Source organism: Poecilia formosa, unplaced genomic scaffold, assembly GCF_000485575.1.
Source record: "Poecilia formosa unplaced genomic scaffold, Poecilia_formosa-5.1.2 Scaffold286, whole genome shotgun sequence".
In the NCBI taxonomy this organism is placed as follows: Eukaryota; Metazoa; Chordata; class Actinopteri; order Cyprinodontiformes; family Poeciliidae; genus Poecilia; species Poecilia formosa.
In genome coordinates, this window is record NW_006800225.1 from 177,470 (window position 1) to 204,195 (window position 26,726).

The window sequence follows — 26,726 nt, forward strand, 5'->3', positions numbered from 1 at the left end:
TGAAGAGAGGGAGAAGGAGTCGCTCTACAGGAATGCTCCAACTCTAAGCCTGCTTTCTCTCTGAAGCAATTTGTTCTCCATTCTTACGCTACGAGAGTGTGTTTGTGTGTGTGTGTCGTTGTGTGTGAATGTGCGAGGGCCGTCTGTGATTGGTTGAGTCTGCGGGTCTCATAAAGACGATGTCATGATGGAAATTAATGCAATACATCACAAACATGCACACCAGCTCACACACACACACACACACACACACACACACACACACACACACACACACACACACACACACACACACACACACACAGTACATATACTAAAGTGAAACACACACAGAGCACAAAGCCTTGTTCCTGCCATGGGCCACTTCTGTAAATAATACTGAAAGCGGGAGAGGAACAGAGAAGAATAAAGGAGTAGAAGACGTAGGGAAATAGAAATTATATGTTCAGAAATCCGACACACAACACTCTAATCAGTGGCAAGTAGAGTTTCTATAGAAGAGACTTACTTGTAACTGGAACATCGATATTAATGTAAAATGTCATTAAGAAAAATGGAACCAACTTTTGGCAGATCAGTTTCCTGCAGACAGGTGAACCTCCTCCCCAGTTTCAAGTAATTTGTAGCCACAGATTTTCTTTGACGGTTTGCCCTCCATTTAGCTCCATCCGTCATCCCATCAACTCTGACCGGCTTCCCTTATGCTGCTGAAGGAAAGCCTTCGTCAGAGCAGGAGAGTTCCTCCACAGCGTTCCTCTACTGCTACAAGTACATTACTGTATTCCATTGGGATTTCCTGACACAGACCAACACAAAATTCTGCATAACTATGAAACATTTGGAAATGGAAATAATAATAATTATAATAATAATAATAAAAAAAACTATTTATTCACAAATATAAAGGTGAAAAGGCTCGCCACTTCAAAAAGCTAGATGGCAGCTAGTTTGTTTTCCTTAAGATAGACACACAATGATTTGCTCATGCATTTCAGTGCAAATTTGTAATATTTTTATTGCCTTCAAGCAGATCTTGACCACCTGATATTTCAGCTTCAATGTGAGCATGCAGGAGAAATTTTGTGCATGTACAGTAGGATGCTGCAGCAGTTTATCTGCCATTCCCAGCTGTCTCTGGCAAAGGTCTGCAAAAGCACCAGGTAAAAATGAGGACAGGGGTTGGAAATGATCAGCAACTCAATCACTGCAGCTCTGCACAAAATTAATTCACCAATCATCCACTGACCAGAGTTAGTCGGTTTATACTACTGCTCTGAAAAAATAAATCCACTTTGCTTAAATATTTGTGTAGCACCTCAAACATCTGCAGCACATTATTTTAATAGCTCCTTTTTAAAAGGCAGTTTAGTTCCTTCACTTCTTGATATGATAGCAGATTAAATAGGCAGCTGAGAAAGTTTTGCAAATTCTGTTATCCTTGAAAGATGCCTGTCTATAACAAAAGGAGAATAGTCAGAGAGTTCTTGCCAATTATTTCATAAAAAGCTCCTTGTTGGCTTGTGTTAAGGTGGTAAAATGTTTTATGCACATTTATAACAGCCTATAGTTACAATAGCTAATCATCTCCATATAATCCAATCTAATTTTCTTTAATGAGATTCGGGTTGTTCAGAAAACCTTCTGGCACATTCCAGACTGACCAAACGAAAACGATCATCTACTGGTCCTGTGGTGTGTGACTTCAAAGCAACTCTAAAAGAAAATGTGTTTATCATTTTGAATTTGGAATCTTTTTAGCAGTTAATAATGCTACAAATGTGGGCAACATTTAAGCTTGCTTTGTACAATTCTAACTGCACACATGTCTTTATCAAAATAAATTTTAAAAAAGTTGCTCTCTGGTTCTGATAAGGTTCCTTGTCCGAAATGGTCCTTTAATTCAGGCCTCTGAGATTTGTGCAGATGTTAATGTCTTTTATTGAATCTGTGTCATTCCAGAAATAGACAAAGAGAGTTGCGGTGACCCTGGGACCCCTCTCTACGGAGTAAGAGAGGGCGACAGCTTCTCCAACGGGGGAATCCTGAGGTTCGAGTGCCAGTTTGGCTTCGAGCTGATCGGAGAAAAAACCATCTCCTGCCAAGATAACAACCAGTGGTCTGCGAACATACCCATATGTATATGTAAGCATTAAAATTAGATGGAAATAATTCATGACATCTGGGCTGGCATGTTCTTGATAGCTTTCCCTCTGACCTGTCACCATGGTGACAAGACAGAGATTATTATGGCCTAGGGCAGATGATGACCGATGACGCTCGGAAGATGAATATTTAACAGAAATTATGCGCGTGTGTGTGTTTTCCCTCTTCCTCCTGCAGTCCCCTGCATGTCCAACTTCACAGCTCCCTCAGGAACAGTCCTCTCCCCAGATTACCCAGAAGGCTACGGGAACAACATGAATTGTGTCTGGCTCATCCAGTCTGATCCCGGCTCGAGAATCCACTTGGCATTTAATGATTTCGACCTTGAGGCGCCATACGATTCCCTGACCGTGAAAGATGGCGAGACAAACGATGCCTCTGTCATCGGGAGGTTCTCCGGAGCCGAGAGCCCATCCCACCTGACGTCCAACACCAACACTCTGAGGCTGGAGTTTCAGGCCGATCACTCCATGTCTGGGAGAGGATTTAATATCACTTACAGCAGTAGGTTTCAGTTCCAGCTCTTCTCCTTTTGAAACCACACCCAAGTCTGACGACTGCCAATTCTATAAAATCAAGAGTTCATTTGAATAGAGCCTAACAACATCAATTAGACTAAACTGTCTTTAAAAGGGATTTTAATAACCTCATCGAAAAAAAGAAAAATTAAAGAACAAATGAGGAATAAATTCACTGCAACGAATCTGGAGAGACTCCAAAAATCCTTAGTCAGAGCAATTATCCACAAATGGCATAAACTGTTATATAACACCGATGCATAGTAAATAAGACGCATAAAATTACGGTACGGTTCGTAAAACAATCAATGTCATAATCTACCAATATATCTTTATACCATGTAGAGCAAGCATGAGATTTATGGTCACTTAACGTCAAAATTTGTTTTATAGCTTTTAAAAATATTTAATCTGCCTCAACAATCAGCAGCCAGGCACTTCTCCAAGCTTGGTGCTCTAAAACTTAGATTAACCAGATTTTTTTTCTTTTAAAAATAAAAAATAAGTCATGGAAATAATGCAGCAAAATTTCATGCGTGGGTGGTGCATGAAAGATGGCAAAAAAAAAGAAAATTAAATGAAATCGCAAATCAAAGAAGACTGAAGCAGAAGTTATGAGGGAAGAAAATATGGACTTTTGCTAGCAGCCTGTTATTGGAGTATCAGAAACAATCAGCAGAGGTGTAACAAGAAAGGAAAAGAACAAAGAACAAAATATTGAATTTGTCATTTTCCATGAATATTTATGATGGGGCTTTTGAAATGCCATCAAAACAAAGACAAACATTAAAATTGTAAAATTACTTTTCCTACATATTTATATATATAAATATATTTCTTTCTAATCTCAGAAATATCATCGTATACATGTCTTCTTGTAATTATGATTTTTATTTTTATTTTTTTATATACATTTACAGCGTTTGGCCACAATGAGTGTCCGGATCCTGGCATTCCCATCAATGCTCGTCGCTTTGGAGACAGCTTCCAGCTCGGCAGCTCCATCTCTGTGGTGTGTGAGGACGGTTTCATTAAAACCCAGGGAACGGAGACCATCTCCTGTCAGCTAGAACGGGGAAAAGTCATGTGGAGTGGGCCCATTCCTAAATGCGAAGGTAAATAACGACAAGATTGCTGGCTAAGCTGTTATACAAGGACCACTATGTCATCCAAGATATCATTATGCACTACTGCACTATACTTCTTTGCTGTCGAAAAGAAGCATAAAACAGACAGAAGTTACATGAGGAGTGTCAGTTCCTGTAGCTCGCAAATGCATTCATACCCTGTGAACTTTGTTGGTATCTGACACATTAAAACTGACAGAACTCTGAGTGAAAGATCAGCACAAACGAGCACTTAATTGTGAAGTAGAAGGAAAAGGATACATGGTTTTTAAGCTGTGGTATCCATTTGCAATCTGGTCCCGAGTCAGTACTTTTCCACTGACCTCTTTGAAGGATTTAAAGCCCCAAACATCTTTGGGGGGGATCTTTATTGGCTTTAGAGTTGCAAAATATTTAAATGTTTTTTGAATGAGCAATGGAACATTATTTTTTAATTGCTTCCTGAGATTCCCATTTTTAATCTCAGGACAAAACAAAAATCTTGGTCATATTTTTAGGTATGCTTTGATCTAAATAATGCAGATGCCTCTTTAGCTCTGGGCTTATGATTGTTGTTTTGCTACAAGGTGAACCTTCACCCCACCCTTAAGATGTTTGCAACCTCCAACAGGTTTTCTCCCAGGATTGCCCTATATTACCAGGAAAAAAAATATTGTCCAATCACCACTGTTTTTAAATCCCACAGTCTTTGCAAGGTAATTAGAATATTTATGCACTTACCTTTGTCTCTTCCCATAAAATGTGTTATTACTGTTGAATGCCATTTTTATGAATTCGAAAAAGGTACGTACAAAAGTCCCACCCCTTCACACGTGGTATCATTGAAAAGCCATAAATGTCCTCTCTAGATACCAAAAGGAATTAATTCAGTAGAATGCAGGGGGTGGGAGATATTCAAGTTTAGAAATGTCCTCTACAGAGGACAAAAATGAACTACTGGTAGTCAGGAGGATATTTAGCTTAATCTTTCAGTCATCAACTCCGACCAGCTTCCCTGCTCCTGCTGAAGATGAGCATCCTCACAGCATGTTGCTGGGAGGTATTGTGTTGTTCAAGGGGGGGATTTTTAATGTAAGCTCTCTACTATATACGGCATATAGTTCAAACAGTAGTAATCTTGTATGACCAGAGCTGCTTCTTCCACATGTTTGCCGTGTCACCTACTGCAAACTGCAAACAAGACGTTGCAGCCACTTTATCAGAATGGCTGGATTTATGTTGTGCACATATTTGTCCTGTTGACAGATTCTTTCATCTGAGCAAAGGATCTCAGCAATTCCTCCAGAGTTCCTATAGTTCATTTAGCTGCCTCGATTAATAATACACAGCAACTGTATTTTAACTGCACACTGATGAACGTTTTTTTTATGAATCAAGTGACATCTGGAGGCGGTTTGGTAACACTGGACTTTATTCTGGGGTGTCAGCAAAAAAAAGAGAGCTAAATACAAATGCACACTGTACAATAGTAAGTCAGGACATGTCCCTTGTAGCTGCTGTTAATAGAAACTTCCATTTTGTATGAATGAGTCTTGGCAATATTGCTCCAGGTTGTAAAGACTCATGCTATTCTTGTCATTGCAATTTTTCTGGTCCAATTTTTACAAACCTAAATAAAGTGGCTTCACACATTGAGTTAAACTTTAATAAGAACATGCTACTGCTATTGGATTACAGCATATTAATTTGAATTAAAGTGAACTCTTCCTGATTCCTGAATAAGACAGTTTTGAAGTAATTCTAAATTATTCACAGCTATCATAATGATAATGGTTTTAGAAGCTTTTTATGTATTTAACTTTTCAGGACAAATCACAATGCACTTTGCATTTAAGTGGTACATATTTGATGGCGCTCTTACATTACACAGAGTGCGCAACTCATCTGCACACACTAAATGAAACATGAAATGAAACTCATACTGTCATGTGTAAGATTTGTAGTTTAATTACAGTTGGAAGACTTTTTTTTTTTTTGCAAAATATTGTGATTTCTTTGCTCAAAAGGAACCAACTTGCATTAATTAATAATTACATTACATGGGATCTTTTACACAACTAGTAAGGGACTGAACCATCGAAAATAACTAACAGTTCATGAAACGCATGCAGATCTTATATCCAAGTGAATAATACACTTAATTAATTCCATACTGCTGATGAAAAGTCAAAATCATTACAAACTCAGCACAGTTGTTGCATACGTGATGAATCAACTGCAGCCAGTTCAGTGACTTGTGATCGTGTTTTGATGTTACTGTGAAATATGTTCAGAGAGCCGGTTTGGTGCTAACCAGTGCACCAGCCTCGAAGAAGATTGCATAAAGCAGTAATTGACTTGCCTGCCTTTCAGCCTCTGCTGGAGATGATTCACCAATCTAAGCTGCATGTAAATCTTTCAGAATATGCATGTTGCTACTTCTCATACATTACTCATCAGACTGTACTTACATGTAGACCCAGATTATGCTTGAGTGTTCTCATTTTTCCGTCTCTGACATTCCTCTTCCTCCTTCTCCTCCTCCTCCTCCTCCTCTCTTCCAGCGCCATGTGGCGGCCACTACTCTGCTCCGAGTGGGATCATTCTGTCTCCTGGGTGGCCCGGTTACTACAAAGACTCCCTCAGCTGCGAGTGGGTGATCGAAGCTGAGCCGGGACGTTCCATCAAGATCACATTTGACAGGTGAGCCATAAAATTGTTTTGTTTTGCATATTGCTTAAAGCCCTCAGAGCAAAGCGCTTTTCACAGGCATGCGTTAACGAGAAGTATATGAGGTTTTACAAAGAAAATAGGGATCTCTTTAATGCTATAGGCTGTAAAATTATGAGCGGCTGCTTGTTTATGAGAAGGCGGCAGCATATGTTTTATATTGCGCAATTATTTGGGCTCTGATCTGCATAGAGTGGACAAAACGTTCCCTTAAATCAGAGGTTCCCAAACTGTGGGGCGCGCCCTCTGGGGGGGGCGCCGTGTCATTGCAGGGGGGCGCGGGAAGCCGTCTGGATGAAAAAAAAACAAAACATGAACACTGTATGCGCTGGGTTTTTACCTTAGAATGGCCAACTCTCTGTTATTCCTATGTCAATTTGATACAGTAGAGGCTTCCACACTTCCCATATTTGTGTCCTCTGTCACTTTTATCAGCAGTTAAAACTGCTTAATCCGCTGTTAACATGTTGTAACCTGTTTTTCCGAGCCGCCTTTAAACGCAACATGAGCGCTACGACGCTCGCGCTGGGTTTACACCTGTGAAGGAGACCTGCTGCTGCTGTGCGGAGCTACGTAGGTTTGTGTTAGAATCACGGCAGCAAACCAGCAAAATGCAAAGAACTTTTCACAGTTTTTCCCTCCAAACTAACCGACTGAGTTGAGTAAAGCTGTTGGATGCAGGTAATGTTAGCTAAAAGATGACTAGCTAATATCAATACAGAACCTTAAGCTTAACAAGTACATTGTAGGCTACCGATGTTGGTGTCTATTTTCAGCTACGTACATTCATTTTGCCCCCAAAAAGGTCGACACCCGCCCCCCCCCGTGACACGCGTCGTTTCAACCAGGCAGCCAGTTGTAATCCATAGGGGGGGCGCAGAAAATGTTTGGAAACCACTGCCTTAAATCAATATCTATTACTTTTAATACTTTTCACCCCTTTAATAAGTGGATATGACAACAGAAAGTCTAGAAATTTTATTCTTGAAAGTTTTCATAAACTCATACCTGACGTTGAATTAATTGTCAGAGCAATCTACTGTTATCCTCCTACAGGTTCCAGACAGAGTTGGGTTACGACTTCCTCGAGATCCATGATGGGCCGAACCTCCTATCGCCTCTGGTTGGCTCCTTTAATGGAACCCAGGTGCCTCAGTTCCTATTTAGCAGCAGCAACTTCCTTTATCTCCTGTTTACCACTGATAACAGCCGCTCCAACGTTGGCTTCAAAATACTCTACGAAAGTAAGTTGGAGAAAAATGCACATTGTGTGCCTGAGCTGACTGGAAATAATATTGTCCCTGCAGGTTCTTGGGGGTGGGGGGGAATGACCTATAATCACACACAATGTACTTTTGGAGATTATGTTTATAGTAAGCGAGCATTATGCGACAATAATACACCCAATTGTCTAACCGGTACAATCAGGACAACTATGGTCAGTGTTTGTAGAAAAATAAATACACTTGGTAGGCTTTTTTGTACAAATCAGCTAAACTGAATTTTGTTTGTTTTGTTTTCCTTCTTTCTTAAAAAAAAAACAAAAAAACATTTATTCAGGTGTTACAGTGGACAGCTATTCATGCCTCGATCCTGGTATTCCTGTCAACGGTATTCGATATGGACAAGATTTTTCCATCGGATCCACAGTTTCATTTGGCTGTGATTCAGGCTATAGACTCAGCCACGAAGAGCCGCTGGTGTGCGAAAAGAACCACTGGTGGAGCCACCCCTTACCAACATGTGATGGTAAATCATTCCAAAGCACACCCTTTTCAGGCACATACGGTTTGAAACCAGACATTTACAATTAAAAGTCAGGCTTAATTTAACCAAAATTATTTCAGTTTAGTATCTAAATCCAGGATTATGAGGGGCTATCTATGTTCTTCAAATGCATGCCTTCCCTTCATCATCCTTGGATAATCTTCTTAGAATAGTTTACTGGAAATCTGATCTGACCTTCTCGCAGAACTTGTTTAACTAGGAATTTGTAGGTCACCTTGCCGACACACATCTTTTCAGCCTATATTCAAAGATTTGCTTTGAAACAAAGAACTGCATCAGAGCTTAGTGATGGTCACTGCAAATAATTGATTTTGTTACCCGTAAGGTAAATTACCCACAGGTGAAGACCAGCCGTGATTTTTTTCTGTCACTTCATACGTCCTACTTTCTGTCGAACCACCGCAATAAATGTCAATAAAAAGCATGGAAGGATTGAATTTGTAATTTCCCAAACTGTGAAGAAGGGCTACGAATGCTTTTGGTAGGCACACTGCCCAGTGCTGTGTCCAGGGCTGAACAATTCCCTTGTAAGGCAACATCTCTGCTCGGTTTTAACAAATGCGGTCTTCCACAGCAGCTGTGATGTGCTCATGCTCTGTGCTTTCATGGTTTGCAGCTGTTCAGCACACCCTCGCCTGTCAAGTTGACTTCTAAGACTTTAAAATCAGGGACCATCTCTTCCCTCTACTCTCCAGTCAAGCTGTCAAGCAAGTGCAACTCTGCAGTATGCTTGTGACTATCCCAGATAAAAGAAATCCTAGCTTTACGAGTTTTAGTTGCGAGCACTGGGATGTCAAGGTAACGCTGTTGATTGCTTTAGCAGCCACTAATACAATCAAACCACTTTCTGGTGGCGCATTAGACAAGACGGAGCGTTCGCTGGCTTTAATTATGTTAGCCAAGCAGAAGAAGAGCCCACATCATTCATTGTCTTCACCTGAGCAGCAAGCAACAGGCGCATTCTTGGACCGAGATGAGGATTACTTCTTTGCTTTTCTCATCCTGAACACCGCTGTCTCATGATGATAGTGTTATACTCTACGCTGGTGCCGCTCTGCTCAGGCTCATACGACTCGTAGGCGTCTTGCTGTCAGCTGCCTGCCTTTCGAAACTAATCAAACACCATAGATACCCTTGACTGAAAAACAAGATGCACGCAGTGAAACGGGAATGTTTGCCTTGACATTGGAGCAAGGACTAGACGCTGCACGCTTTCTTTGGAGCACACAAAAACTACAATCAGGGCTGTTCATTTGATAATATTCTCTTTAATCTGACAGAGCAAAAAAATAAAAAAATACTTGTTCCGGTTTTCAAAGATGACTTGCTTGGTGAAATAAATGATGAAAAATTGGCTAGAAGCTTTGATTGTTTTCTTTGTTTTTTTTTGGCTACTATAAATACGAAAGGGCTAAATAATTTTGGTGACGGTTTTAAAATGAATGTGCCACTCGTATTTTGTGAGAAAAATGATGCGTTATTCAACAGCAAAGCCACTACTTAAAATGCGTTTGGTTTGAATGTCGCCTTGCTTAATCTAAAGAAAAGATTAGACGTCGGCGTGCGCGCGCAGCCCTGAATGCGCACTTTAAGCGTGCGCGCGCGCGCTTGTGGCTTCTTTATCCATGTGCGCCCTGTCACCTTCTCTCTTGTGTGAGCCGAGAACACAGGAAGGTTTTTGAGGTAAGGTTGACGAGAGCCTGTGTTGCCTGTCACCTCCTCTCTCTTCTCCCTCAAATCAGAAGCCTGAGGTAGGGGGTGGGGGTAGGAGGGCACACGAGGAGGGTTGGGGAGGAGAGAAACCTGTCTTTCTCCTCGCCCGTCTCGCTCACTTCCAATCTCAGTGGTGCAGGAGAGGTGGGAGGAAAAGATGGATGCGTCACTGCAGCATCACTTTAGTGGCAGCCTGCATACTATGGCTTGGTGGCTCTTTCGCTTCGGAAACACTTTTAAATCCCACCGTGTTACTAGGAGTGGTTTCATCTCTGAGAATATAGTTTTGAGCACAATATCCTGCGTACCATTAAATGTAAAGTGCCTTGAAAAACTATTTATACCTTTACTCATGTTACAACCAAAAACAGAAACTAAGAGTGAGCATCACTACCATGCACCTTCCTTTGGGAAATGCGAGCTGGTCAGAGTTGAGGGGAAGTTGACTGTGGCAAAGGATCACATTTGAGCAGGACACTAACCCTCAACATGCAACCAGAGCTGCAGCATTTTCAGATGAATACATATTTATGTGTTGGAACGGGTCAATCAAAATCCAGATCTAACTGCAATTATGAATGTGACCGAAGACTTTCTACAGCTGGTGTTATTACATAATCAGCGTCTCAGACTAAGAAGTTCTTTACTCTTTTATTTGCTTGCTCTTTTATTTTGAGTTTCTCCATCTTTGAAGCAGTTTTGGTTTGTTGTTGCAATACATTTTTGGTGATGCAACTTCCTTGCCATCTTCTTTGTGAAAAGTGGTAAAATGAAAGTTAATGCAGCCGAAATGCACCATGCTCCCTGCCGTTTCCCCTTTAAAACGGGATTTGTCACTGCCAAACTAACACCGCACATCACCCTGAGCACACCGCACCCACTCCTAAACAAAAAGATGGCAGCATCATGCTTCGAGGAAACTTTTCTTTAACACAGGCAAGTAAGTAGGCATTTATTTAGGATTTATTTCAGCAGAGGCAACACATTAAACAATGATAACTACAGTTATATTCGCAGGGCGTCTAAATTAAGACTATTTATAGGCTTTTTAAATCAATATTGAAACTTAGAGATAGAGATATAACTCAACTGTAAGATGGTAGGAGCTATATACAGGCTAATCTTGATGTAAATTTGTTACATGTAAAACAAGACTATGCTAATAATGTTTAATGAAGTGCAAATGTGGCTGAATCCAACTATGGGACTGCATTTTGGGGGGTTTTATTACTAAAATGTTTTGAAAACTATCTACTACTTCCCATCTACTTTGTAAAGTGCTATTTAATTCTGGTATATTATATTAAATTACAATAGAAAGCTTGAATCTTTTTCTTTTTGTTATGAAACATAATATGGAAAAGTTCAAGAAATATGCCCACTGTTAAAAGGCTTTGTATGCAATCCGTCGATACGAATAACCGCTAAGCAATTGAAGCTGTATTTATTGATGCACTAAATTTGTGAAAAACATCAACACAGAGAGTCAAATGAGCCCTAAAAAGTCCCGCTGAAAGCAAATGTTGCTTGTGATGTACATTTGCAGAGACGAAAGTGAGTCACATTTACTCGACTGATGAAAGTCTGAATAAATTTGAAAAGGAAAGTGACGAGATGATCCCACCAGCCGAACAGAGTCTTTGAAAGCAGTGAGAAATTCGGGACTGAACTTTTCCATGAATGGTTTATCAGTCGGACTTTCCTTAAACTGGGATACGTTAGGCATCGCATCAAATATGCAGAAGCTCCAAATTATAGCAGTCAAATAATTGGATGAGTCAAATTTGGGGAAATCCTCATTTAGCCTCATCAAGTCATTCTCAGTATTTGAGAACGGAGGAGAAAGAATGAGAGATAAGGTTGGAGAAAGTAAAGATAGGGCTGTATTTCTGATTAAAGTAAAAATCTTCTTACCAGTAAAGAAACATTGAGATTTCTGTGTGCGCATGTGTGCACGTTCATTCTTGCTATGTATTTGTTTAGTTTGGAAATGTTCTCACTCCTCACCACTGGTTTTGCAGATCCTGTTCAAACCACAGCAGTTAAATGTGAACACCCCGACACCTTGTCGTGGTTTGAGCTTACTTTCACTCCCTTGTTGACCTGTTGCAGTGGTTGCAGCAGCACACGGCAAACCAAAAGACGGATAAGCAGATTTAAATGTTGGTTTCCCTTGCCAAATTTGGTGGTTTTATTCTCGAAGCATGGCCAGAGCCTTCTTAAATGTCAAGGAAACTTCAGCAGAACATTCAGACCTGACCTCGCAGCAGCTTTTCACCCGATGCACTTTAACTGTAATGCTATGGCATTTTTGTCGCTTTATTGTAAAACAATGTTGCTCCTCCTTCCAACATTTAGTATGAAATCCCAGCTCAAGGGAGCGGGACGGAAGTAGCTGGCGACATACAGTTTGCACACGTTAAAATGCACAGAACGAGGCAGACGCAATTTTCCAAGGTTTTCAGACCCGATATCTGTGCAAGTGCAGCTGTCACCCTGCATTATAATGTTCATGCGCTGAAACGCTCTGGAGTTTTGTGCTGAAACCACGCTGTTTGGTTTCAAATGGTTAACATCTGTTCTGTCAATGAAGTAAAGACCTGAAAATTAACAGACAACAAAAAAAAAAAGTGAAAATAACCTTGGAAAGCAATTTTAACCAAGTGTTTATATCTTATAACTTGAAAACGAGCTAAGTAACTCATACAGGCAGATTTAAAATCTTTACATCAGCACAAAGACTTCCAGTCCAGATGGTCACCTTCTTTGTATTTCAAATATTAACTTGTGTGTTTCCCCACACACTCCCTCGCATACGTTAACAAGTTCACTGCATATATCTCATGTGTTTGATGAGCATGAGTTAGGTGTTTTGTACAGAGGCAGACGCAACAACGAAGAACAAAGGATACATATTTTATCAATGCTGGACACAATAAAAGAAGCACTGAGCTTCAAATTGTGTTAAGTCACAGCTCGGACCTTCAAGGTCCATATTTAATTGTAAACAAACTGTTCATACATCACTTGTTAGGAGCTTGCGTAGATTTGCTTTTCAGTTTCCCTAGAACACTGTTTGTCTTCATCTGGCTTCAAGCTGTGTGTTTGTAGCTTGGGGATGTTGTTTCGGACCAATGAAGGTCAACAATAGAGGCTGCTAACAACAATAGCGTAGATGCTTCTGTTGCATTATCTCACAAAGGAAAACTTCCTCATTAAGAAGAAACAAAACAACATCATCAACATCACAAAGGTCTCCAGTTTTCTTTTTTTTTTTTCCCCAAACTGGTTTTAAGGCAAGTTGAATTTTAAACATTGGGCCTCCAACTTATTAATGAGGCTGGGTGGAGTTAGTTCATGATAGCCGCTGATTGACAGATCCTTCATCAACTGCCTGTCAAGTTTAAAAAGACAAGCATTGTAAACTTCAAATAAGTTAATTACTTTGTTCATTAAAATACTGAAAAAGCATCATAATAAAGATGGAAAACGATGCACATTCATATTTTTAAGGAGCCAACACATCTGACATATGTGATTGGAATGAACACTGATCGTTTTAGCCGGTCAGTTTCATTTCAAACCCCTGAAGCCCATCTCAAGGTGTGACTTGGCTTATGTGGCTCCCCACCCTGAGTGCCATAGTTTTGGGGGCGTCACAAACACCTATATTCAAGTAAAAAAAATTATGTGTGTTTACAAACTAGGTACGGCTATGTGAATGTTTGTATCATGGAAGCAATCATGATACAGGGCTCTATTATCACCACAACTTCCATTGCCTGGAGCAAGATTGTTTTTTTGTTTTTTTTTTTATTGCAATAGTTTACTTTTATCTCAAAATTAGGAATAAATAGGAGCTTATACTTAACCTTCATTATCATATATGATCATGTCTTCTTTTAATCTAGGGCCATGCCACAGTTGTATTTTCAAATAAGTCATAACATTTTATATACTTATATGCACTAATGTTCAAATAGACGTCGATTTAAAGTGTGCAACTTTACTCACAGCTCTTGGATTATGTCCTCCTCTGTGGCTCCCTGTCTCTTTCTGTTTGCCTGGCCGGAAGCAGCCATGTGTCAGTATTTGTGTGCGTATGCCTCATAGAGGTGGTATTAAAGGTCCACAGGGAAACATTATCTGTTTTAGCAATCAACAATCTGATGCTAACCCTCTCCCTGCCTCCCGTCCCCTGTCTCTGCTCATCTCTCCCCGCCTCTGCCCCTCTCTCCCACACTGTCTCTCTCAATCTATCCAGCACTGTGCGGCGGGGATGTCAGGGGCCCCTGGGGAACCATCCTCAGTCCCGGCTTTCCAGACAGCTACCCTTCATCTCTCAACTGTACCTGGACGGTTGAAGTCAGCCATGGGAAAGGCAAGCGAGCTGCAAAGATCCCCACTTCCTAATAGATAGAGACAGACCGAAACAGTACAGTGTGACACGGCCAGCTCAGTGAATCCAGTTACTTTTGTGCCTCGGCAACAAACCTGCATTGCAAGAGTGCGTTTCTGCAAACTTGAGAGAGACGCTCCAGATTAACTTGTCTGGCGACGGTACTGCTTTGTTGCACAATGGTATTTTGTTTAGTGAAAAATGCTTGCAGGATTTGATTTATTTAGTAAAAAACACACTTCTGCTGATTAGAACTCAACATGCATGACGCTGCTCTGCCTTCATATCCATCCGTTCTTGCGTTTCAAACAGGCGTCCAGTTTCAGTTCAACTCCTTCCATCTTGAGGACCAACATGACTACCTCTTGGTAACCGAGAACGGGAGCTTCCTGCAACCTCTGGCTCGGCTGACCGGCAATGAGTTGCCTAGCAACATCAATGCTGGTCTCTATGGCAACTTCAAAGCCCAGCTACGATTCATCTCTGACTTTTCTATCTCGTACGAGGGATTCAACATAACTTTCTCAGGTATTGTACTTCTTCGTGGATCAGTCTTAGTCGACTGCGGATTAATTGACAGGGTGTTTCTCTTGTCAGCAGTGGGAGCTCCGTTAATGCAAAATCGATTGTCTCTGAATCACATCCTTTAAGAATGTAGAAATTTAATCTAAATTTCACCCAAACCTTAGGAAAAGTACAGATGTGTTTGGAGACGATGGAGATTAAATACTGTCAAAATCAATCTTGTGCAACACACTGTAAAACATGTTATTGTTTAAAAGTTTGAATTTATCAACATGTTCCTTCAGGTCAACAGGAGTTAAGAGAGAGGGAAGTTCAAAGTGACATCTTCCCCTCATAAAAAAGACATCCATAGCCGGGTTACCCTTTTAAGTGTTTCCATCTCTCCTGTACAGGAGCTCATGAATCTCAGTCCATGTTGTGGGATGTTTTATAGTCTCCCAGATGGCGTACACTGATAGTCAGAATGTAACACATGGGAGGTGTCACAAGAGATTTGATTCAAACCTGCTAAAGCAAATAAATCAAATACATTATTTGTTATAGTTTGCCAAACACACACTCAGAAAGCTCAGTGGATAAAACACAGCAAAGACCGACAAGTTGTTAGCTCATTGTTCATATGCTTAGATAAGAGAATTGGAATATGTATTTTTATTATTAGTTGTTTTTCACAACCTATTACTTCAATTATTATGCACCAGTAGTGAGACAGAAGGTCTGGTGTTGATCTGGTTGTTACAGCTTTGAGGATGACTTTATTAGCTCTGCTTTATTAGATATTCATGTTTTTGAATCTTCAACAGAGTACACTTTGGAGCCATGTGAGGACCCTGGGATGCCCAGGTTCGGCCGGAGAAATGGCTACAGTTTTGGGGTCGGAGACACTTTGTCCTTCTCCTGCAACTTAGGGTACCGCCTTGAGGGGGCGCCAGAGTTGATCTGTCTAGGTGGAGGGCGAAGAATGTGGAGTGCTCCTTTACCAAGATGTGTTGGTATGCAGTTATATAACTGTGCGTCCGATGTTATGCGTTGGTGTGTCCTATGGATTTGTTTTACTACTGCAGTTGATGAATTCATGAATTCTGTTCTCAAACTGCTGAAAGAAAATGTCCAGATATCATCAGCAAATCCACATCTAACTAAATATAATAAAACAAAAACAAACAGAGGTTTGTAAGTAGGCTTGTGAAAGTCTGGACTTAAAATCTGATTGAGATTGTGGCATGGCATTAAATAGGCTGTTTGCAGAATTTCTCCACTGTAGCTGAATTAAAGCAATTCAGCAAAGCAGAGTTTTATATATTGTTGAACTTAGAGATAGCTCTTCGTTTCAGAATTGTAAAATTAACAAAAAGTCAGCTGAATGTGACTGCGATCATCCTGGCTTCCACTGGGGCTATTGTTCTCAAATAAGGGAAATAGCCTCACAATTTCTCCCAGACCACCAGGGTATTCTTGCCCCCTGCTCCTTGAAGGATTGTATGACTCTAATCCAAAGTCTGAACACCATGAACCTGAAACCTCAGGGCAAATAAGGAACGCATAAAATAGGATTTGATCTGGGTGCACATGTAGCAATGAGGGGGATTTGACACTGCCTGCTGCCACACACTCCCACAAGAGGTGTTGTTCTCGCATGAAAAAGTGTAGGAAAATCCAGGCACAGAGATCCGGGCTTAGCGCACACCATGCGGTAATTGAGATTACATGTTAGATTATTTCACACTACAATCCTATTTCCAGCTAAGCATCGTATTTGCAGTGGTGGTGTGTACGTCTTAGGTTCTTTGTCATCAGTGTGACAAGACTGATAATGCAAAGTGAGGTTTTTTTTTTTTTTTTTTCCTATATTTAGTTCCTGTATGGTATGTTGTGTTGCATTGCTACGTGACATGTTGGAGCTGGAGGTGAATATCAGCAGATGTTAAAGATTAAATCACCTACAATATACTGTTTTTTTTGATACATTAACTCTTATTCCTACATTCTCTTAGTCACATTCTATATTATGTTCTTTTTTTTAAAAGATGTTTAAAGTTCATTCCAAAGAAATTTAGTTGTTGCTGAAATTGGTAAATATAAAATGTTTCACTTTTGAGTCAAGTTCATATACATCTGGCTTGTCCTGCACTTAGTTAGCCCCTTCCTATTCAGTGCACCGATCAGAACTGAATGGGATATGTTGAATGAAGTATTTAAAGGACAGGATTTACAGGCATAGTTTATTATTTTTTAAAATGGAAGACTTTACTTCCCATATTACACCCAGTTATCTCTGCCCAGTTGTCTCTAAAATCTTCAAGACTTTCCAAACATTGCTAGATCACAGATAAAATGAGATAAAATGAAAAATTCATTTCTAGGGTGAAAGATGTGTTCTACTGTTCCATTTTACACACTTTCCATGGACGTTTTTAGTTTTTTCACTAGATGCTACTTTATATTCACTGTCTACATCATTTACTTTGAGCTATCGGAGGTTTCTGCACCTCCACAGTCAGTTTCAGTAAACATCGTCAGTTTATCAGCAGCCTAAGAAGATACAGGCGCTGACGTTTTGTAGTGGGTGCAGTGCTCTATTTATGCCAGCATGCCTAATAATTTTAACCTGGACTCAGCACTTTGTTTGAACAATATGCGGAATGAAGTTAAAAAGACACATAAAATCCAAAATGTGTGTTTTTCACTCATCGGCTCATCATTGATAATCTAAGACTCTGTGGTCTGAAGTTATTGTACGAGTTGATCTGTTGCTAGGATATCACTGTATTAGAAAACTGGTTAATCTTGCGCTTCCTTCTCATCACCAAACATGAGGTTTGTTTCGACTTTGAACTAACTGTAACCTGAACTTTAGCGTTCCTTAGGTCAGTCAGCCTGCATGTGCAATTTGGAGGTGTAGCTTCTCTACAAGCTAAGAACCTTGTCCAAGTGCAAGCCCAGCATGTAGGAATCTTAGCAATGCATTTGCAGATTTAGATGTCATAGAGTGTTTATCTCGCAAGCTTAGTTAGATTCTGTTGATTGCAGTCAGAGCAGTGAAGTGATGCAGTTTGCACACCAGCTGCACTGCCAAGAGCAGAATAGGTCCGTTAAGTTACTTAGTGTTGCCAGCCAAAGGCGTAATTAGGTTTTAGCTCTGGCATAGAACAACTCCTCAAACTCTCTGATGAAAAATCTGCCCTGGTTTGCATGGGACATGTCAGAGATAAGGTGCCATTGCTCGCTCCTCCAGTCTTGGAACTCTCACACTCCATCAGTCGAAGTGGGGAGCACTCTGAATTCTTGATGTACCCCAAAAGACCTCTTCCGAGAGTCTGAAGAGACCACCAGTGTTCTGAATGTTTCAATTTTTGTTTGTTCCAATCAACGTTCCAGTTTTTAACGCCGTGGTGCAATCTTAATTCGGTGCGAAAAGGGGCTTAAATAATGCACTTTGCTTACCATGGGTGGTACTCAGGTTATCTGAGTTTAAATGGGTCTATGTTTTTATGCAGCAGTGCCTAAAACGATTTGGATGGGCAACAAAGAGGTTTCTTTTCTTTTAAAATGAATTGAGATGAAAATACAAAGGGGAAAAAAAGCTGAACAAGAGTTATAACATAGCAGCAAAGGAGAAGGGTGGAATGAAATAGGGACGAATAAAGGGGGCACTAGTGATATAAAGTGGAAGTGAGGGACAAAGCGCAAGAACGAGGAAATTAAGAAGAAAAAAGGGAGAGGGTAAAGAGGTAATTTTCTAAATGGAAACTGTAGCGGGGTGATTTATTGATGATATGACAGCTGTAATAGGACTATTACACAAGTATAGACACAGAACAGTAGGGAAAGGGGGTAGGAGGGAGGGGTGCTGGTAAAAAAGAGATGACAGAGGCAGGGACTTTGTGAATAGAGGGCAGATGAGAACAGTCCAGAGAGTGGAGCGTATGTAAGATAATTTCTGAACTTTGCACTGCCCAACAGAAATTGAGAGCTCGAAAGTTCAGATGTTTAAAAAGATTACCGAATTATTACCATGCACACAGTTTATTACATTTCAGACAGATTGTTCTACATATATTTAAATGAAGTTCATATTTAGGTTCCCCAACATAGCTGAGATTGAAATAAAAAATGTTCACATCATATGCTCATCACATTTTCTCTTTGTCCTCAGCTGAGTGCGGTTCTTCAGTCATAAATAACGAAGGCATCCTCTTGTCTCCAAACTACCCAATGAACTACGATAACAATCACGAGTGCATCTACAGCATCCAGGTAAAGTTGAAAATCTTCCCAGCGTTTGGTATTCACCCATAGTGTTTGGACTAAATAAAACATCCCGTAAAAGTGGACCACAGAGACTCCCGCGGATCCTAGTTGGCAAATTGCAAAATCCGTATCAAGTGTTGTAGAATTTAATAGCCATTTTTGAGGCATGTTGAATGCATGTTGCCTGTGCTGCTTCTCGGTTGACCTCATCTGTATTCCATGTTGACTCAAGGTGCAAGCTGGGAAAGGCATCAACATCTCAGCTAGAACATTTCATCTGGCCCAGGGCGATATTCTCAAGGTAAATGCACTCACACACATACATTAAGGACTGTCTGGATCATTATACCTATCTGATATCTGTGTCCATTGCCTGAAGTAAATCATTAAAAATGAAATCAAGCCATAGATTTGTCTTTTTCTTTTTTTTTCTTTTAATGTATGTTTCATAACAAGAGCATTGCTCTCTTATTTGTATAGATTTATGATGGCAAAGACAACACTGCTCAAGTTCTTGGAGCATTCACTGGCTCGTCCATGTTGGGCCTGACTCTGATTTCCACATCAAACCACCTCTGGCTGGAATTTTACAGTGATGCTGAAGACACTGGAGAAGGATTCAAACTGGTTTACTCAAGTAAGTTCAATATAAGTGCTGTTTATCACCTCAGTGCATATTTTGGAATACATCTATAGAGCCTTGCAAAGGCTTTCATATTTTGTCAACCTGCACCTGCAGATTTCAATGTGTGTTATTGTTGTGATAAACCAACACAATATATTGTGTAATTGTAAAGGAGAAAGGAAAACCATGCAGGATTTTCATGTATCACAGTGTGCTTTTTTTTTCTTCAGCGTCTCTGAATCAATACTTTTAAGAAACACTTTTTTTTGCTGCAATTACATCTGCATGCCTTTGATCTTTGCACATCTACAGACTCTGCAAATAGCCCAAAATCAGTCGGAACAGATTAAAAGCATCTGTCAACGTCTTCCCACCTTTGCTAAGTTGACCAGTAAAACACATGAGCATGCTCTCATATAAACCATTTCACTGTGGCTCCGGTTATATGTGCAGGATTGCTCTCCTGGTAGGTGGTTAACCTTTACCTGCCACAAATCTCTTGCAGCCTGTAACAGGTTTTCGTAAAGCATTATCATGAGTTTCCTATAATTCTGCCTCTTAGACTAGTCATGTCTTTTAACGTTTGCTTCCTTTTTCCTGGTAAAAAAAAAAAAGAAAAAAGAAAAGAGAAAATTGTGGTGTGAAACATTTGTGCTTAAACCTGCCTTAAATTTCAAATCACACACAGCAGTCCTCTATTTACTAATTACTGGATTCTCGAAGGCCTTTGGTTACGTCTTATTTGTCGAAGTGTTGAAATACATAGTCATGTATAACTTTCATTCCACTTCATGATGCCACAGTAAATTCTGTTGGCCTGTCACACACACCAACCACGCAATTCCAATCAAGTTTGTGGTTGCAATGTGTCAAAATGTGAAAAAAGTTCAATGGATATTATTTTCACAAGCCACTGTATTTTCTTAACAAAAGGACAATCTACCTGGAGTAAACTTGTGAAATGCAAACAATGATACACGTAGCTTGATCAGAGAGCTAATGTTTTGTTCTGATAAAGTAAGCAGAAAATCGCTAAATTCCTGATCTTTCATGTTGCCCTAAATCAGATTATGACATTCTAAACATGTATTTGCCTAACAGAGCTCGCTAAACAAGACATAGAAAGAACACTCTGTAAAACCAAATAATTATCAGAAATTAGCCTCATTTTATCACAAAAGCCATTGGAGCCGAGATGTCACAGTGGGATACAGCAGCGTGCACGCATTTGACAGCATCCTCTTATTTCCACATTTTGATCTATAAACTCTACATAATAAAGCTGAGTCATACAAAATGTTTTCATAGCATAGTAGTTATTTGAGGCCGTATTGTCTTTATGCTGATTGAGTAGCATGAAACAGCGCGCATTCGCTGTTCTCACGCTTTTTCCGACATTGTTTTAGTACATCAAACAAAAGGACATTAATCTTAAGAGCTGTGCGCCAACATTTTCTTCTTGTGTTTTGACTCTGAGCTCGAATGTGTTTTATGTAAGTCTGAAACGGAGAATGAAAGATGTAATCCAGTACAACTCTGGAGACGCACTTCAATAAATAATTCATGGTCTTTTGTTTTCTTTCAAATATTGTAACAAATAAAATTTGAGATGGGCGGCCGTTCACTCCCAAGATGATGACAGATGTGTTTGTGTTGTTAACTTGGAAAAGAATCAACAACAAAAAAAAAAGGACCGCTTTCCAAATGGCCGTGTTTGAGGATTTAGACATGCACCTGCATTACTCTGCCAAGAGAAAGCTCAAATACTGGCGCGCCCTGTCTTCTGGGTAATGTCATAGATCAAATCCCTGTTATGGTCTTGTAAGGATATTTATAAATCTATTCAAATCCCACGCCGTGAAACTGTGCACTAACTGCATGTTCTGAATATTACCATGGCAACTGAGCTCAGACAGACTGTGAAAAACAACCTTAAATTGGATAAGGTGTATACACGCTCCAGTATCACTCCTAATAATGGTACGTCTCATGCCTATGTATCTTTTTTAGGCTTTTCAAAGAAATTGGGATGAGAGCTTAACAGAGTCTGTGATATCAGGAAGCTTGAGAACAGAATAGTTGAGTGAGCTAAATATTTATAGAACACTGCTGTGCATCTGCAAAGAACCGGGGTCCGGTCCGCCTGTGTCGGCCCTCCATGTCCTGTTTACGAGCATTTTGAACGGTCTGCATTGTCAGGATCTGTTTCCTTCCTCCCAGGTTTCGAGCTGTCTCATTGCGAGGACCCAGGTGTGCCTCAGTTTGGATTCAAAGTCAACGACCAAGGCCATTTCTCTGGGAGCAGCATCACATACAGATGTGAGCCCGGTTACACTCTGCACGGGGCTTCGACACTCAAGTGTATGACAGGTGAAAGGAGAGCCTGGGATAACCCTCTGCCGTCCTGCATAGGTATGCTCTTGTTACATTATGTCTTTTACACACTGAACGAGAAACAAAGTTGCCTCCTATCCCCACATTCAAACCAAGTGATTTGGTGTCCCGCTTGTTTTAGGGGTGTGGCGGAAAGTTATCCTACAGTCTGAGATATTTGGAGGGAACGTTACATGAAAGTTATTACACACATTTTCTTGAAAATCTTTCAAGCCATGTGGATAACTTCATCTTCAACGGGAAGGATCAACAAGTAACAAGTTATTTGTGTAATATATTTTGGGTATATTTAAAGAATGATGCAGCAGAGTGACTTGGTGTTTGAAATATCCGCTTTGGTCAATAATATTTGTACACAGTCCTGTCTCTTTGGGCTCTAGGAGGAAATTAGCATTCAGGTTCTCCTCCATAACATAAGATTTTTTTTTTATACATCATCGAAGATTACCAAAAATCTCCATCAAAAACAAAAACAAAGTTTTTTTTTTTTTTGTTTTTTTTGTGGAGCCAGAAATAAACTTTGACTGGAAGCAAGTAAGGCAGCCACAGATCTTCTACCAGTCCTTATGGCATTTGTTAACCAGCATGTTTGTTAACACCGGTATGAATGAATCATATTGTGACCTGCAGTGCATTACACATCATAGACGTCACCAGAAACTCTTCTAAGATGAGTTTTAAAATTGAATTCAAGAACTTTTAGCAAGTTTCCTGACTCTCCATCTCTTGTCGCAATTTGCCAATATTTTCAGACAGGTATTCTAAGCAAAATGTTGGATGTTGGTAAATGGTGTCATTCCTCAGTAAAAATAATAATTACATCATCACTGATTAGTGTCCTGTACTCTGGGTTACCTTGTCAAGCAAGTCTGCGTTGTAGAAACAGATAAGAAGCTCAAACCTGGAAGGCAACTCATTAACAAGCAAATTTCATGATGGCACAAAGCTGTTCAAACTGCAATTAAAGTAAAAAAAAAAAGAAAAAAGCTGGCCCTGCAGCCTCAGAACTTCATAAAGACAGGAGGTACAAGACGCTTTCCGCCTGCCACAAAATGAACCATTGCAAAAGCTGCAAGAGTTCAAACTTTAAGTCTCTTCATTAAAAGTCTTGCCGTTTTTCCACCATCAAATGTCCATCATATAAATGCAGACCTCTCCAATCATTAAGTCTTCATCCATCTTAATGCAGACGGAGGTCACAACCCTGAGAAATCAAAACTTTAAGGGATAAATGGAGTAAAAGACTGAAGAAATATTCTTTGCACTTAAACAAACCCTTTTTATGCAGCCAGTTGAGAGGGATGATGTGGTCTAAAGCAGGTAGAGTATAGTGTGTGAACAAAAGTAATTTGTAATCAGAAAAATATTTCTTCTAATGATGGAATGTCTTTTAATCTGAAATGAGCATGCAGCAGGATACACCAGAAATTCATTAATATGGTTTCTGACATGACATATTTGCTTTGGAGGTGTTTCTGTTATACAATATGACGTTTTTTTGTTTTTTTCTTCTGCTGATTATACCAGCTGGACACTCTGACCCTTATGGATAACTACTTGCTTCTACGCACCATTTTTCTTTCCTTCTCTTCAGGCATAATCCCTATCAACATCTATTGATATCCCTGTTAAATGCTAAAGGCTTTGGCAACCATCCGATTCATGAGAATTGCAGCACAATATAGTTTTAATAATCTATTTTTTTTTTTTTTTGCTGCAGACTAATGTATCAAAGCACCTGCTATTTTATAGAAACAATAAAACACTGGGACGAAACACCCATTGGAGTATTGACACATATCTATATAGGCAACTCTATTTCACTGCGGTTTCACTCATTCTCCCGGTATGCAAACGGATGAATTATTATCAAGCCACAGTCATAAATATTGACTGAAACAAATCAATAATGTTCTTTCACAAGCTTTACAGGCATTTCAGGCCTCCAGAACTTTATGAAATCATATTAACGTGTCACAGTAATACAACCTGCGCAGGAAAATAAGTTCTCCATTCACTATAACGTTAAGTCAGCCACGTTACAGTGGTAACCCAAAATAGACTTGTAATTGTTTTTACTTGCCACAGGAAAAGTACTGTTCAATAGCTGTATACATTAGTTATTATACCTCTGATGTAAAATGTCCAGTGCTGACCAAACATTAATAGTAGCATGCTAACAGTAGCTTAGATAGCTAAATAGTGTGATTTTGAGGACTTGCCGAATACATCCACGCACAAATATCGCCGTATTATTTTTAGGTGTTCATCTGACTTTCTGTTCTACATGATTGTTGTGAAAGTTGAACTGAAGTAGTGTTTAAAACCACAACGTCTTACTTAAGGAAAGGTCCCTTGTTGAAGTTTCAAACTGTTTCTATTTCATTTAATCAAAGGAAAGTAAGTCACTATATAACGTTCAGAACAACATGCGTTGAGAGAGCCGTCTTCTGAGTGTGCCTGCTAGTGTGTGAGGGGGAGAGACCGATAAGTGGTCCAGTTATCTGCTGCAGTCCTGTCTGGTCTGACCCAGCTGGTTTTATTTATCAGGAGTCAGCTGATCTTCTGCATATACCTGTCCTCTTTAACTTTCACTTAGAAAAGTACCTTTCGATAGGCATCTGGACCCGTCTTCTGAATAGTAAACTTCCTACCTCAACACATGCATCTGATGTGAGAATTTTAATGTCGGCGTGTCAAAAGACTCGAGTCTTAATTTGAACTTGCTCCTCAGATACTTGGCTTGGACCTGCTCCTCTCCGACTTGAGATTTCGCTTGGGCTTCGGGCAAAAATACTGGAGACTTATCTTGAATTTGCCCCTCAAAGATTCAATACTTGATTGCGACTTGGCCTTCAAAGACTTGACACATAATCTAGACTCGGGGCAAAAGACCTGAGACTTGACTTGGAAATTGATGTGAACATCTCTGCTGACTATTTAGCAATTCAGAGTTAGTATGAAGTAAAAACACAACATTAAAAGCAACCACAGTTAGAACCAAATGTTTCTGACTGGTTTTTTTTTTTCTTTTGTTTTTGCTGTCATGGTTAAACTATAAGATATTTCCTTTCTTTAGGAGAGGAGATATCCAAAAGACAGGAGATATTTTTAGAATGAGATATTCAATATTTTGGGGGTTTTGTAAATTAAAAGTTGTTGTAAAGTTACAGGTTTATAGCTAGAAATCAGAATGTCGCCATTAAACTTCATGTTGGTGTTGTGATATTTACTCCCAATACATCCTGCTGATAAGTGTTTATGAGAATACCAAGCATTTCGATTTAATACTCAAATAGTGCTTGGAATGCAAGAAAAATAAAAGGATCTTTAGTACTACAGTAGCAAAAAACAGCGAACAGTTGTAACAGAGTTTGAACAGATAAAAAATACACTACTACACCCAAATAAATGCAAAGCTCATTCAAAGAGACTAACAAACTGGTTTCGGCAGGCTTAGCAGTCAGCTCAATGTTTTCAAGATGTTCCTTCCTTCATATTTTGCCTTTCAACTTTTTGATTTGAAATTCAGCTTAATAAGTCTCTCTCCTTTTCACTATTAATAATGAAAGACTCATAAAAACCACTGGCTAAAATTCCCTGACTTTATACTTTAGCACTGACACACTGTGACCCCGTCTAACCGCTGGTCTTAATATTATATTTCTTATTATTACTCAAAGTTTTTCTTTCTTTACACCCCTTGGTTCTGCCTCTCTCCCCCTCCTTCTTTTGCATCCTCTCGCCGTGTCCTCTCGCTGTCCTAATGTAGTATATTGCTCCTATTACCCGAGATAATATATTCCTGTGATGAAGAGCCTGAGGGAGGAGGAACTTTCAGAGGGAGGAAAAGCAAGAGAGAGACGATGAAGATTGTGAAAGTATATAACTGGAAAAGACAAAGTATAAAAAGAGGAATTATTTTAGTTATATAATGTGAGGTGATTTCTTCCGGGAGGAGTGCAAGATCAGCACTTTGTTCCTTCTTCCCCTTCCTCTCGCTTCCCCTCGTCATGTTCTGTTTGGGAAGAAAGAGTGAGAAAGACAGCGAGAGTCAGAGGCGGGGTGTCGGTTTCTTTTTTCTTTTTAGTCACTTTTGGTCTTTGATGATCACTAAGCAGCCCCTGAGGTCCACCTAGCCGGTGTGATTGCCTTGATAAACAAATACCACAGAGATAAATGGTTGACTTGTCATACCTAATCAACACATTTAAATTTTGTTTTTACCAATTTAGCATTTGTAGGGCTTCGGTAGTGGGCGTGTAATGCTGTTTTTATGCAAATCTAAGTGTAAAAATATAATTTTTTTATGATGACTACAATGCAATGTCTCGTGTGTGTGTGTGTGTGTGTTTGTCTAACCTGCAGCTGAGTGTGGTGGTCGCTTTAAGGGTGAATCTTCAGGGAGGATCCTCTCTCCTGGATACCCTTTTCCATATGACAACAACCTCCGTTGCACTTGGACCATTGAGGTGGATTCTGGTAATATTGTGAGGTAATGCAGGATTCTCTGC

The 26,726-nt window shown here is 39.8% G+C and overlaps 1 protein-coding gene across 1 annotated transcript in view; it reads left to right on the top strand.

Annotated features, from left to right (window-relative positions):
• LOC103151595 (CUB and sushi domain-containing protein 3-like) overlaps window positions 1-26,726 on the top strand; it is a 272,095-nt gene that overhangs the window by 165,724 nt on the left and 79,645 nt on the right. Inside the window, exons 11-24 of the mRNA XM_007571755.2 lie at window positions 1,960-2,142; window positions 2,341-2,667; window positions 3,602-3,796; window positions 6,352-6,490; window positions 7,574-7,761; window positions 8,078-8,266; window positions 14,283-14,399; window positions 14,730-14,945; window positions 15,746-15,934; window positions 19,099-19,199; window positions 19,426-19,494; window positions 19,674-19,830; window positions 22,039-22,230; window positions 26,581-26,707. Coding sequence (XP_007571817.1) covers window positions 1,960-2,142; window positions 2,341-2,667; window positions 3,602-3,796; window positions 6,352-6,490; window positions 7,574-7,761; window positions 8,078-8,266; window positions 14,283-14,399; window positions 14,730-14,945; window positions 15,746-15,934; window positions 19,099-19,199; window positions 19,426-19,494; window positions 19,674-19,830; window positions 22,039-22,230; window positions 26,581-26,707 — 2,389 coding nt within the window. The remainder of the gene's footprint in view (window positions 1-1,959; window positions 2,143-2,340; window positions 2,668-3,601; window positions 3,797-6,351; window positions 6,491-7,573; window positions 7,762-8,077; window positions 8,267-14,282; window positions 14,400-14,729; window positions 14,946-15,745; window positions 15,935-19,098; window positions 19,200-19,425; window positions 19,495-19,673; window positions 19,831-22,038; window positions 22,231-26,580; window positions 26,708-26,726) is intronic.